Below are 15163 nucleotides of genomic sequence, written 5' to 3'. Positions count from 1 at the left end.
CAGTATGTGTCCACAGCCAGGGCCGCAACGGCTGAGGACAGAGCATTTCAAATCAAACTGATGAATGATATGGTAGAAGGCCACAATCCTGTCTTGCTGGTTGAGAGCATAGGAGCAAACAGATTCATTAGTGGCGTTTGCTGTTTTGATAGGATTGACTTTAACGATACAATAAATGACCTCTGATTGCTCAACAGTGATTCCTGGGTTACTCTTAAACAAGTACAGCTTTGTTTGTTTTAGCTGAATAGTGCCTTTCTCAGGGAAGTGTTGTCAAACCCATTTAAAGTAGAAAGTAATCCAACAGGTAGTCCTTGGAAAAAAAGATATCTCCTAGGAAAAAATAAAAGTAAAAACAAAACAACTTTCTGTATCACAGTAGGATCTAGAAATGTTGCTGTAGGAATCAGAGCTGTGAGCTGACACCCACTGTGACATGACCCAGTATGACCAAAAGCAATCCCGCCATCTCAGTCAGCTCCAGGGTCCTTCTGTGAAATTCAATGGATTAGTTAAAATGGCCCATTCCAACCTGGATCAGAAGGGCAAGGCAATATGACGGTTAATTATCTGCAAAACATGGGAGACCATGTACTGGTCTGTTTTGTTTACGAGGGTATAGGAAAAAGAGCAGAACACAAAGAGCTTCAAGCCACGGAAGAGGCCCCTCACCCACCTGTCCACACTGGTGGGCTGAATCCCTCCTGAGGGCAGAGGGCAAGTGGTCACAGCACACCCCCAGCCACAGAAACAGGAGTGTGCCATTGTATTTGCTGCTACGGAGAGCTGACTAGCTGTTAAGTAAGGCCGCTCCTTCACACACCCCCAGATCCATTTTTGAAAAAGCTGAATTTAAGTTTCTATGTCACAGCCCTAAAGCACCAAAACTCTGACAGAACTCTTGTTTTGCAAACCTGAACACTGTTTTCAATGGGCTGCTATGCTCAAGAAAAACAGAAACAGAACAGAGCAAGACCAAAATACATTGAAGTTATTATTTAAGGCCTCCTTTAAATTATTTTCTGTAATTATTGAGCCAGCAGTCCATTGTTATTAATTCATATTCAACTTGTTTAAGCGGTCCCAGTAACACAGGCAGAAAACAAATGCCTCGGTAATTTCCTAACTTTTGAGTGTTATTTTCTTGTCAGTTAAATTTAAAGCAACCCATTTCTGACCACATTATACCAAGTTAATCTCATCTAAAGTGCTTCACAAACCCTAACAGCTACGCTAAGGTTTTATACTAATGAAAGCAATTTACATGAATGAAATTTATGTCAATGTATTTCATGAAAAATTTTTTATTTTATAATAATTATAGTAGTTATATGATAACATCTGTTGATATTCACAGTCTAAAGCTGGCAAAGATTTAAACCCACAACCTTTTCCATGCATCATGTACATTATCTGTGAAAAGCAATAAAAAAAAGCAATGAATGCATTAATCATACCAATATCATCTGCAAAGCATAAATCTGAAATACCTTTCACGTCAGCTCTAACTGCTTTTTATTTTTTACACACCTGATTTTACGCCATCTGTAAAAGGGCAAGACAAAGACTGCTGAGGAAATTATATTTCTTGGCTGTTTGACTTTCACAAAATACTCAGGCTAAGTTCTGTAAACAGAAGATTTACTATACGACGAAGAAAAGCGATGCAGTTAAAAGTCCATTTTTATTAAAAGGCGGTGTAGTGGGCAAGGCATTTTCACACTGCACTGTGGTGTCACATTTGCATTTTTGACACCTGTTTTACATTTCCCCTTGTCTATTACATGTGTTTTTACAAATACACATCAGGTCTAAACTTAGTTTATGAGATAAACAGCAGAAGCAAGACTCCAAATGATACCATCTTAGGCTCGAATCTCCCTACCCTGAAGGGCACCAACCCTGGTGTCCCAGCCACCGCCTGACAACATCGGCATCATCCTGCCCCTGGCTCCCTGGAAACCCAGGAAAAACTCCAAAGCGAACACTAACATGGAAATACCACACCGATATTTTAATTAGCTCCTCAAATGTTAGGTAAAGTTTGCTGAAATGTGTCTCTCCTCTCCATTCCAGCAGTAATGAAGGACACTTCCTCAGGTTTCTAGTCAGCTGTGGCTACAAAGCCTCTCAGTGGGCACAAGTTAAGCACAAGCTACTATGTGGGGTAAGCAGGTAGGTTTTCACTCTACCTGGCTCCCAGACACAAACATATTACCCTCTGTGTTAAAAGCAAAGGACACTCTCTAACCTACATGATGCCTCAGTCTCAGGAACATCCTCCTGGGAGTGTTTCCCTACTCTCAACAGGCAGAACAAGTATCCACCTTCAAGAGTCGTCAGATGTGACATTTATATTATTGCAGTGCTGACTCAGAACTTTGATGTGCACCAGGTTCTGGCTTATGATAATGAGCAACGCAACCTGAATTAATTTGTTCACAATGAGAACTGGTAAGAGTCCTGTCCCACTGAGAACTGTTAAGATTTTCATTAACAGTTGTCTTTGTTCTGGTATCATCAAGCTTCTGACTTCACTAAGTGTTTCAAAATGTTAACCATGAGCCTATTATCAAATTCCTCAATAAAACATTTTTATAAAGTAAGTTCAGCAACAGTAATTTTCAAGTGCTCTATGGCAAGAGCGAGCAGGCAGGAGCTCGGGGGCACAGGAAGGGGAACATTTTGCAAACCCCAAACTCACATATGGTGCTTAGTGCCGCTGGATGCACGAAATGGGGTTCCCTGGCACCACCACTCTCACGGCCCAGGCCATTCAGAGGGGAGTGGCCCTCCCCACTCCCCACTCTCTTGATGGCAGCAGTCACAGCAACCAAATGTGATGAACGAGATGTCAAAGACGTGAGGCTTGGATCCTGCCTGCAAGCCGTACCTGTGACACGCCATTAGACTGAAAAGGGCCATTTTCCGTAGGTCAAACTGGCTGAGTGTCCGCCAGTTCATATGATTTGTTCTAACAAAATCAAATGCTTCGAGTGCGGGTCCGCTGGAGGAAGAAGAGACAAGGTACAGGAGCTCCTCCAGGAATGCAGGGAATCACAGTTCTTTCTCACAAAGCTCAGTTCCTTTCCCCAGTCAACTGGAAACCCCTTGGATCCTCCACCTGGAATTCTCCGTTCGCTCAAAAGATACCAAACCAGGCCAGGTGTCCCACTGCCACTGCTTACCTATTCCTGATACTAAGCTTCTTTCCATACTGAACAAGGGTGGGAGAACGGGGACAGCCCTCCCAGGGGGTTGTGCTGCCCAGCCAGCCCTGGAGGGCTCCACCTGCTGGCTTCTGGAGAAGCTGTTTCCTGGGTTCCAAAGGTTCACCTCCTGCACCTACTTCCACAGCTTCAAACTGTGCCTCATTTGTAAGCTACCAACTTGTCCACACACACGACAACGCCTAACAAAATTTACCTTTACGGGACACTCACACCCGCATTTCTAACTGACATTCTCTTCTTTCAACACAGTCGCCCCTGCAGTTGCCAAACACCTAAGAGTCAGTTTGTCTATCACTTAGAGGCCTCTCCCTCCTTAAGTCTACATGAACAGAAAAAAGGCAAAACGCCCTTACAAATGCTCACCCCACCCTGTGTGAGTCCAAGCACTCCAAGTATGGAAACTTCCGGCCTCACGTCCTGGCACTGCTATGCTCTGACCCCTCAAGGAGTCTCACCATGCCTGTCACGCTGACCACCAACTCTCAACACCCGGCGGCTCGGGGCAACCCACCCCAGGGAAGCACAGCAGCTATCAGTAACAGAAACCTATGGCCACGTCATCCACCGACGCAGCTAGAATCCCTTGGGTATTCTGCATTTATAGTCTCTAAATATTTGCACCTGCCTCAGCTATTAACATGAATGTGGACTACTTGAAACTGACCATATCCTAGAATAAAACTACTAAGAAAAAAAAAGTTCTAGTATATTTTGCTTTCTACTTATTACTATGGTAAAATCTACAATAACCCAAGCTTTGAGCAATAGGTTTTTCACCCAGGGTCACTAAAAATCTTTCTGAAACGTATGATTCATTTTCTATGGTAATAAAAGAAATGAATTCTAAAGCAAACTGGTAACACCATTTTACACACTCTGCATAAGCAAACCATTTAAAAACTGTAACACCTAACCTAATGTAACCTTACTCCTGAAGATTTATTTAAGTAAAAAGACTATACAGAGACCTGAAAAATGTTCGTAACCTACTAAGAGGATTAAAAAGAATGTAATTTTACCTGTATGTTCAGCCAAGAGTTTTTTTAAATATATGCTAACACTCAGTGTGGGCTGAACTGTGTTAAGGGAGAGAGGGGACCAGTTCAGAGAGCAGTTCACTCCGTTTACAGAGTTGCGGACACACGGCGAAGCCATGGGGAGGTACTGCCACTGGCAGGAGGGCACAGACCACAGCAGGCCTCCCAAACTCTCACTAAGGGCGGGGCTGCTTGAGCAAGGGAGACATCATCTCATCAAGGTGTGCCTGGGGCACATGGAAATGCCCACTCGCAACAGAATATTCTAAGACAACATCCTCATATATCCATTTTGCATCCATGGAGCACAGTATCTAGAAGATAAATTTCTAGATAAGACAATGGGTATGTGCATCTTAAAAGCTGATACACACCGCCCAACTGCCCTTCAGAAAGGTTATACCAACTTGACACCTCCACCTCTTCACCTCCATCACCCACATCACCTCCCTCCTTACCAGCTAGATTCCAAGCTCCAATGTTCTTAATTCCTGCCTTGCACACACCCTTATTTCCCCTGCCCCTCAGTTCCTAAACTGGACTCATTTGTCACAAGTGCAGCCTTTATTAAGCCCAATTCCGTATCTACTCGAAGCCTGTGCCCAAACAGCTGAACATAGGTGGACAAAACACACAAAAATCTTCCCTTGCAACATACGACCATAAATCTCCAGGGACACTGAAAACTGCCCTGAAACCAACCACATTCCCCTAATTAGCGGGCTGCCTTAGCCTGCAAGGTGGCTACCCCACTCTTTTTCCTATCTTCCCAGATTTCCAACACTCCTCCCACTCCTGTTCATTCCCCATTGACAACCTCACTGAAAAAACAGAAACTATCAGAAGAGATGGTTCTACCTCTACTTCCCAGGACAAATGTAGCAACCTACCTGCATCTAATATGCACACATCCTGCCTTTTCTCCTACGACAAAGGACGTACCAGGTGCCCAATGCCTCTACTTGCCCATTCCATCCTGTGCTCTCATCATTACCCCTGCTAACAGTTCTCAAACCAGCATCTCCATCCTGAGCTCCGATCTCACATACCCAACTGCTGACCCGGTAACACCACTTGGGGACTAATAAGTATCTCAAACCTGCCATGTCTAAAACAGGATTCGTAACTCTGTACCCTGCCTCCCACCCTATCATCCTCAGCTCAGTAAATGACGTCCTTCACCCTCTACCTTGCACCAAAACCGAGGGACCATGCTTGCCTGACCCCTTCCCCCAGAGCCAATCTAACAATAAGTCTTGACTGTTCCTTCTTCAAAGTACATGAGGAATCCTACATTTCTCTCCACTCCACTGCTACCTCCAGAATCCCCCATCACCACTTACCCAGCCTACCACAGTGGTGTCCCAGATGGCCTGCCTATTTCCACTCTGGCCCTCCTACTGTCTATTCATAGCAGAACAGCCTGGGAAACCTTCTTAGAACATAACCAAACCTTGGCACTTCTCTGCTTGAAATCCCAGTAGCCTTCCCACACAGACTAAAATCTAAACTCCTCACCATACAGACAAGGCTCCAGTGCTCTGGCCGCTCCCTCTCCTCAGCCTCATCTCCTACCAGTCTCTCCTTTCTGCTCACTCCAGAACACTGGCTTTCTGGCACTTCCTCAGTCAGGCCAAGATCATGCCTGCTTCAGGAATTTTGTACTCACTTTTCTCTCCTTCAGGAATGCTGTTGCTTTGGCTGAGCTCCTTCACATGATTCAGGCCTCAGATGTCCCCTCCCTAAAGAGGGCCCTCCAGACCAGACCGCTCCATCTTAAACAGTGCGTACACTCCTCCATCAGCCTGCATTCCAGTATCCTACTTTACGCTTCTTCATGGCACTTAGCTCTACCTGAAATGATATTATCTACTCGTGTAGATATCTTCTCCACTAGAATGGGAGCTACATGAGCTAAGAATTGTGCCTGGCACAAAGAAGATGTTTAATAAATATTTGTTGAGTTAACAAATATTACCTTTACAATAAAAATTAAGTTGATTGTTAAAATTTAACTCCATGAACAATTCCTACAATGTGAGTCAACTCTTGGCGGAGAAAGACTAGAAAAGAAGAAAACCTAGATGAAAGGAGTTACAATGGGATTTTTTTTAATTTACAACATCCTATTTTAGTGTTTTATATTAATAAAAACCAGTATCTTTTCTGCCCTAAATAAAAGGTAAGTGAGGATCTAGATATCAGTGCAAGAGGGTCACCACTCTAAACATCACTTGTGAAAAAGAGAAAGGCGACTCCTGATGTCCGGGAGCCGGCCTGGCACTCACACCAAGGCGCTGGGGTTAAACGTGAACATCAACGCCAGACAAGGCCACTCTGCTACTGTGATGGATTCAAACAAAAACAAGACCACCCTGCAAGGTTATGTGAACACAGACAAAACGTGAACGCTGTCCACACCACAAAATACCAAACACCCTCCTCTCCCAGCTAATGAATGATTTCTTTCCCAATCTCAGCTTTGGCCCCACTTTAGCCTAACTCTCCCTACTGGTAAGATGTATTCAAATACTGAAGCACAGAACTGCCCATTTCTGACAGCATCTAATCAGACTAAACCATCTTTCCAACACCATCTCCCCGAGATGCTCCGCAGCTCCCTGTGGTGTGCAATCTCCCTCACTGCAATAAGAAAATAAGCCCGGCATGCTCAACGGAGCCCAAGGTGTGTCCCTGGTGATTCTGGGCTGGTGGGCACCGACAAGTGTCATGACAACAGATGCAATTACAGGCCATTGTACATGCAGAAGTCATAAGAGACCTAGCTGGAAAACTGACCCAAGGATATAATCTCTTGTTCTCTGAATACATTCCCTGACATGGGCTGATTTTCCTGTCATGTGCCTCTTTCTCCCAAAAGCTGAGTGAATTGGGGGGCGGGGGGAGGGGGTGGCAGTTAAATAAAATGTCCCGATGAATAATGTTACAATTAATCAAGGACACCCTGCACAGCTTCCCTTCCCTCCCATATCTGAAAGTCACCCCAAGCACAGGGTTAGAGTGTGCTGGACCACTGACTCCTGGGCAGAGCCTGAGGCAACACTATTCAAGTACTTTAAGCCACATGTTCAAGCCCAATAAATTAGCCCAGGCTTAAAGAAGTCAGGCTGTACACATGTAAGAATTTTAATAAGCCTGGAAAATGCTACCTAGAGCTTATGCACAAGCTTACTGTACCAAGGGGATTCCCTGCCACCAGCCACGGAGTGCTAAGCCCCTGACAAGAGCTGTCAAGCACATGGGGCAGCAGGGACAGGGAGTCGGCGTGGTCCAGGTTTCCTCAGGAGTTGGAGACTCAGAGCAGAAGGCTGGCAGCCAGATGGATGGAGAGCAGAAAAGGGCATGGAGCTCAGCGGAGCCAACGGCATTTACTAGGAAAACATGTCGGAGGCTTCGTTCATGGAAATCTGGTCCTCACACACCCTTCCAGAAACCAGCAAACACTGTAATCAATGTCTGCATTTATCAAATGCCTGTTTGTACCCAGTACTGTGTCAGGTACAATAGAGAGTTATTTAAGCAAACATGGTCTCTGCCTTCTAGATGCTGACACCTAATATAAACAAAAACAATAAATCTGTCCAGAGGATTACCAAACTAACTGAACAAACATGAAATAGTCAAAAGTACTGACCTTGTATAAACGCAGTGGAGTGAAAGCTGCAGGGTAAGTCATGGGAGATGACTCTCTAAAGAGGGTGGGGCCTTAATGGAACAGTTACCTTGTTAAGGCTGAGTCTCCAAGGGGGGAAGTCAGCTTTTAAGAAAAGCTGCAAGGGCTGGCTCTTGGGCTGGGGGAAAATGAGCCATTCAGAGAAGAGAGTGCAGCTTGGGGGTTGATTTAGAGACTGAAATACACGTACAGAGAGAAAGAAAACTTGACAAGTGTCCAAGAAAAGTAGGGGAAATCAGTCAAACAGGTGTATGTTTCTCAATCGCTTTTACTCTGGCCCTTTTCTGATAAACATAAAAAACTCACACTATCTTTTTTTTTTTTTTAGCTTATTTATTTATTTAGAGAGAGGGAGCACAGAGCCAGATGCAGGGCTCAAACTCACAAACCGTGAAATCATGACCTGAGCCAAAATCAAGAGACGCTTAACCGACTGAGCCACCCAAGTGCCACCCATACTACCTTTTAATATTATTTAGAATTTCAAAGGATGGGAATGCAACCTGGTGCAGCCACTCTGGAAAACAGTATGGAGGTTCCTCAAAAAACTAAAAATAAAACTACCCTGTCACCCAGCAACTGCACTACTAGGCATTTATCAACGGGATACAGGTGTGCTGTTTCGAAGGGACACATGCACCCCCGTGTTTATAGCAGCACTATCCACAACAGCCAAAGGATGGAAAGAGCCCAAATGTGCATCGATGGCTGAATGGATAAGGAAGATGTGGTATATCTATACAATGGAGTATTACTCAGCAATCAAAAAGAATGAAATCTTGCCATTTGCAACTATGTGGATGGAACTGGAAAGTATTATGCTAAGTGAAATTAGTCAGGTAAAGAAAGACAAAAATCATATGACTTCACTCACATGAGGTCTTTAAGAGACAAAACAGATGAACATAAGGGAAAGAAAACAAAAATAATATAAAAACAGGGAAGGGAACAAAACAGAAGAGACTCATAAACACGGAGAACAAAGAGAGGGTTACTGGAGGGGTTTTGGGAGAGGGGATGGGCTAAATGGGTAAGGGGCACTAAGGAATCTACTCCTGAAATCATTGTTGCACTATATGCTAACTAATTTGGATGTAAATTTTAAAAAATTTAAAACAATTTTTTTAAATAAAAAGAATATGAAAGGAAACTATATATCCTAGTCAAGACCAACACAATGGTTTCAGAATCTGATTTTCCAAATGACAAAAACAATTCCCTTCCCATACATCTGAGAATCACCCGGTTAGATGATAGCACCTGTCAACAAGGACAGAGCAACTGCCATTGAATTCTTGAGGAAGAGAGGATTTGTACCCTGGATCCACATGGGACCCCAAAACCAGTAGGATTAAAAAAAAAAAAAAAAAAGTCACAGCCTAAGGTGACACAAACAGACGACAGCACTAGCAAGAATATGTAATTATTACCTGATTAAAATTTTTGAAGGAGAACTCTTTGTAGATGGCATCTCTCTCATTTAATTCTGACCATCCTGCTGCTTTAAGGTCATGTATAACTTGGTTCCTCTCCTCTGCAGTCAAACAGTGAACATCTGCAGCCTATGAAAAGAACACATTTAATATCTGAAATGTAGAGGTTCAGTTTAACTACAATAAACTCAAAGCTCTTTACCTTATGGAGAGATATAGGAAAGCAAATCTTAAGGGCAACAATTTGTAACCACCTTTGGCTCCTCTGTTCTAAAAAATAGACAAAAACAAGGCTAACTATATATAAAATCAGCTGTCTCCATAGAATGTTGTCTCACCACACCTTTTTGTTGCCTCAAACTTCACAATTGTGTCTCTGGTTTATTACAGATAAAACCATTAACCATTAACCACTGGTCGTCTTACCAATGACCATTACGGATGGCCAGCATTCGAGGATGTGGGAAACTCGGTAAGCACATCCATGCAAGAAAACCCTGCAAGTACATTGTCAGGTCCAGAATTAGAACTCAGGGCTCTAAACTCCAGGTCTACTGCTCTTTGGATGGTCCCATGTCACATTAGTAGCAGCCTTCACTGCTTACTCACATGGGTCTTAGCTCTCTGAGTTCACTATCCCCTTTCAGATCTGATGAAAAACTAACCTCCAGAGGGGAAAAAAATAAATGCACACTTAACACAGGATTTTGGATAATAACTTCTGGGAGTCCATAGATCCTCTGGATTATACATAAAAAGCCCTAGCCTAAGCAGAGTGAGTTTTTTCAGGGCACCAATAAAACAAATCCCTCCAGTCTGGCCAGAGCAGTGTCCAGTTTGGTCCTACTCACCCTGGTGATGAAATTCACAGACCCAGAGTTCTGTTGGTTAACAGGCCCACACTTCCCATGCTATCTGTTTTTTCATTGAAAGAACTCTAAACATCATGGCCAGAGAAAGAAGAGAAGGACACTCTAGTGGCAAGTCAGAGGAGCTTACTTCTCATTCCACCATAAATGCCTACCAATACCTCCTACCTTACCTATCTGCAGGGCTACTGATGGCTCAGGTGAGAGAGGCAATGTCACCCAGAAAGACAAAACTAATACAAGGACTCCTCATCAAATGGCAAGTGGGACTGAGTTGAGCCCACTTTCAGAAATCCTGAAATCTTTTATCACTGACATTGATGTGATTAAGATGGCAAAGTAAACAAACTTACTTTAAGGTAACTTATTCTAGGGGCGCCTGGTGGCTTAGTCGGTTAATCACCTGACTTTGGCTCAGGTCACGATCTCACAGATCATGAGTTCAAGCTTTGTGTCAGGCTCTGTGCTGACAGCTCAGAGACGGGAGCCTGCTTCAGATTCTGTCTCCCTCTCTTTCTACCCCTCCCCAACTCATACTTTGTCTCTCTCTCTCTCTCTCAAATAAACATTTAAAAAATGTTTTTAAAGGTAACTTATTCTAAGAAGAGAAAAAACGGTTGCTAATGAACTAATTTTCTTGTTTCTCTTCCTTGCTAGGTCAGCTACCCTTCCCCCAACTAACAAAAGAGAAAAAAATTTTAAGCTCTTAAATACAAACGTTTAAAGACTTATTATGAAATCCATTTACTATTAAGAACCAAAACATCTATTCATTAGTTTTACAGTGACCCACTATAGGAGATCATGCAAAATTCTTATTAGTCACCTAAATATGTTGTCAAGTCAGATCATAATGGAAAAAAATTAAATTTTCTGTGTCCACACTGAGTAGCTGCAAAGAAAACTATTAACCATGCTGGAGGCAATGCAGCAGTCACCGGAAGTCAGTGGAACATGCTGAGCTGTTTTTGTCCACATTCTCTGCCATGCACATCTCCAGTGAAGTCGGTGGTTTGCACTCTGCGCTCACCACAGGTGTCTGCGCAAGAAGAGGGACATGTCCAGAACTGTGAAATGGAACCACGTCATCTATAACACAGATGGTCCCCCTGGAGACACACCTTCTAGAGAACCCTTTGTGGTGGACTTAATCTTTTTTTCTGCAGGAGATGGGGAGAAGGACAGGGAAAGGCATAGGATTGGGAGAGAACACACATAGGATTCGAGGCCTAGCTTTGTTCAGCTGGGAGATACTGAACAAATCACTTAGCTTTTCTGAATACTAGTATCCTCCTGTCTATGATGAGGGTATTACAACATCTACGTGTCGACATTTTTTAAAGACTTAAGTGGAAGAAATCTTGATTGTGAAGGCACCCAGCATAGAGCCTAGCACGCGGCAGCCACTCAAATCATGTCTGTTTATTCATTCCTCTGAACCCCACAATTTTAATCATCAGCACTTTGGGAACAAGTAAGCCTCAGCCCACACTTAGGTGTCAGCACTCAACTTGTTTTCTCACCTTAATGGTCACGAAACAGAGTGCTTATCTTCCTCTATCATCGAGCTATTTTAAATTTCTCTGGTTAAACACCTTCAAACTGCCAAAGGGTTCTAACAAGCAAGCGAAGATGAAATGGCAAATTTAATGCAACATTCTCCCACTAGGTGGTGCTGCGTGTTAAAACTTGCCATTAAGTTAATTTACCCTAATACATTAATTTCTAACTCAAAAAAACTGACGGAACGCGCGGAAGACGAAAGAGCAATAGACTTGTCACGACAAAAAAAAAAAAAAAAGATAATTTATTAATAATTCCTCCAAAAACATCACACCCAAACAAATGAGTTAACTCAGCGGGTTTCCGGCGAGCGCGCCCTGACGGAGCCGGTTCCTGCTCTCAGCGAGCGCACAATCTAGCGGCACAGCGTCTTTCGTCATTTCAAGTGACTCTAAGCATCACATAGTTTTACAACTACTTTTCGTACTTTAACAAAACTCGTCCTCGGTTTTTGTTTTTTTGTTTTGTTTTGTTTCTGTGTTCCGGACAGCAGTTTTCGTAGCCAACGACGGGATCTGTAAGCCAGGAGGAGACGATGGTGCCCCGCACCCGAACGCCTCCCCATCAAGGTCCGAGGCCTTGGGGGGTGGCCCGGGCCCGTCCCTCCGCCTCCCGCACCGCGGGCCCCGGCACTCACCTTGGCCGAGAAGCCTACCGCCCGGCCCCGCAGCATCGCGAACAGGAGTCGCAGAGGCCCCCGCGCCCCCCGCGCCGCCGCCATAGCCACGGGTCGAGGGCTGCCCGGCGCGCTGCCTGCGCGCCGTCCGCTGGCGTCCGCGGGGCCTGGCTGGGAGCCGAGGACAGTGCGGAGGGCCCTCAGCCGCCGGTCAGGCCGTCCCGCGGGGCCCCGAGCGGCCAGCCCCGGAAGGCCCCCGGGAGCTCCGAGGCCGCAGATGGCGCTGGCAGCCGACCGGCTGGTGCGGCAGGCCCCCGCAGGCCCTCGCGCTCTCAGGTCCCGCTCCGCGCCCGTCGCTTGGTGCTTGCACGGGATTCGTTTCGCTCCCGTGCGGCAGAGTGGGTCGACTAGCTTGCGCGCTGCGTTGCGTTGGGCGCTCAGGTGTGACCTCCGGATCGGCTCTTCGGCGTCCGCCCCGCTGGCCGCACACTCACGGACAGCCTGTGCCGAGCTCCCTCCTGGGCGGTGAGGCGAAGAGCCAGCGCCGGCGGCAGGACGTCGCGGGCGGGGACAGGAGGCGATGAGCTGCGGGTGGGTGCTCGGGCAACGCTCCACTTGCTGCTCGCGGAGGGCCAGGAACCATAGTGGTTCCGAACGGGGCTTGTAAGGTAGGGAGCCGAGGCTGCGAACGTAAACCCTGCTGTGTCTTTTTCCCTAGCTGCTGAGGGAGGCCTTGGCACGCTGGCTCCTCTCTGCTGGCCCAGATACGACAATCTGGAAACCTGGCTCTTAGTGCTCTCTAAAAAGTAGCTCATAGTAGGCACTCCAGGTATGTAGTAGATAGATTTACAAATTATTATTTGGGGGGGCGGGGGGTATTCTTTTACATAGGTATTTGCTAATATTTTCTTACTCCTTTTTCATGGCCTTTTTAAGTTTGTTTATTTTGAGACAGCACACGGGGGCGGGGCAGAGAGAGGGAGATACAGCGAATCCCAAGCAGGGTCCGCACTGGCGGAGCCCGTTGCGGGGCTCAAATTCACAAACTGAGATGATGACCTGAGCTTAAATCAAGAGTCAGACGCTTACCCAACTGAGCCACCCAGTCGCCCCAGTTGCCTTTTTTTTTTAATGTAACAGCACGTATCATAAAATTCACTTGTACCTTTTTTTACCAGTTTAAGCAAATTCATCAGTTTTGCATAGGATTTAGCAATATATGAGAGTCCAATCAGTTCAACTTAGCAGTCGCTAGCAGTTATAGTTCCCAATATGGAGTTGGGGGGAAAAGACTTTTTGCCTTAAAATATGCTAAAATTAAGACTTCTTCACAACCCACCTTTTTAGCTTTTGCCCACTTGACAAAAACTCAAGGGAGGAATCTCCAGACCCTGATCAAATACCACTGGTCTCAAGACATTCATCTAAGACACCCAGGATTCCTTTGCCTGATGTCTCAGGTGGGCAGAGACTGGGGATGGAATTGAAAGTTGCATTTTATTTCCAGTACCTAATTGGGGGAATACAATACAAGTTTGTATTCTACAAATTTGCTTATTAAAGTGAGAACTGCAAAATGAAACTGGTAGGTGTGAGGTAACAAGAGAGTCCTCATCATTTTCCTTCCCTAAATCCACTGTAGGAAACTGTGGCATCTCGGGTCTAGTTATGAAAAGCAGCAGTAGTAATGCCAGTAGGACCCAGAGGAAGTGATGTCTACCAGTAGTGGCTGTGAATACTCTGCCTTCTTGTGTAGGTCTCCAATTAGTAGGATTTAAGTTCTTTAGCAAAAATTGAGCACTTCCTGTATAGTGGACACTCTTGGGAAAGGCAGTCTCCTCCTCACAGTCCTTTAAGCCCTACTCAACTAAATAAGAATGGGCCTTGGTCCTAGAATACTTGCTTACCAATAGTCCTAAAGAGCCTATGTAGCCTATTCTGGGCTTACCACCTTATGTGGGAATATCCTTCCCTGTGCCAGACTCGGTATGTAATCCTTTGTTCAGATTAAGCACTAAATCAAATATCCCTAGGGCATGCTCCCCCACCCCATTTCAGTATTTCACACTCCATGGGTAGGGGTGACTTGTGCTTAGGCACTAGAGTGGCACTCAGGCCTTTGGCTGCTGTGGAGGACCAAGGCACACTACTGGAGCTGATCTTGGCTGTGTCTCTTCTGTGAGTAAAAATGCTGTTCATCCAGTGCTTGTGTTGTGTTTTCCTTGGCAACCGATACTACATAGTAGGCAGAAGTGTTTGGACTTCTGTCCCTGGTGACTAGCATGATCTTTGCTGTCTTCCATGTAGTTGAATCACGGCCCTCCCCATCCCTGGCATGGGTACCAGTGCACTGGGTTCTGCTAGACAGATACTATGTTTGGCTAGGGTGGTTTAGTAACTCTTGGACCTTCCTTCCTGCCTTCTGCTTCCCTTTCCTTCAGTACCATTGCCTCCTAACTGATCTCTCTACGCTTGAACCTCCTGTCTAGGGAACGGCCCTGCTCCAATTTCCCTTCAAGGCAAACCCAGAAAGATTGTCTCAGCTAAGTACTAGAAGCAAAGCCGTGGATCTTTTAGTCACCCTAAGAGCCTTTCCTCAAACTCCAGACTAGAGTAGGGCCCCCTTACATTTCAAACGTATGAAAATACCTGTATCTTTGATAATCTCCAATCTGGCAGTGTGCCCCTAAGGAATTGAGACAATACACAACCATTAAA

At 45.2% G+C, this 15163-nt stretch overlaps 1 protein-coding gene and 1 long non-coding RNA gene across 4 annotated transcripts in view; one reads left to right on the top strand and one right to left on the bottom strand.

Moving 5' to 3' along the window:
• The window catches only part of PCBD2 (pterin-4 alpha-carbinolamine dehydratase 2), a 53463-nt gene extending 40489 nt beyond the window's left edge, over positions 1-12974 (bottom strand). For 2 of the 3 annotated variants that reach the window (XM_047854825.1, XM_047854840.1), the window contains exons 1-2: positions 12467-12692; positions 9395-9526 (exon numbers count right to left, since the gene is read on the bottom strand). In XM_047854825.1, the coding sequence (XP_047710781.1) occupies positions 9395-9526; positions 12467-12550 (216 nt within the window). In that variant the 5' untranslated portion in view covers positions 12551-12692. Of the gene's footprint in view, positions 1-9394; positions 9527-12466 lie in introns of all 3 variants that reach the window. The other variant, XM_047854834.1, reaches the window with a different exon arrangement.
• LOC125163322 (uncharacterized) lies at positions 12930-14544 on the top strand. Its single transcript, XR_007151410.1, has 3 exons — positions 12930-13036; positions 13164-13274; positions 13793-14544. It is a non-coding gene; the product is annotated as an uncharacterized LOC125163322 (long non-coding RNA).
• The last annotated feature ends 619 nt before the right edge of the window (positions 14545-15163 follow it).

This window comes from Prionailurus viverrinus, chromosome A1 (genome assembly GCF_022837055.1).
Source record: "Prionailurus viverrinus isolate Anna chromosome A1, UM_Priviv_1.0, whole genome shotgun sequence".
In the NCBI taxonomy this organism is placed as follows: Eukaryota; Metazoa; Chordata; class Mammalia; order Carnivora; family Felidae; genus Prionailurus; species Prionailurus viverrinus.
This window is presented reverse-complemented; position numbering and strand designations above follow the sequence as displayed.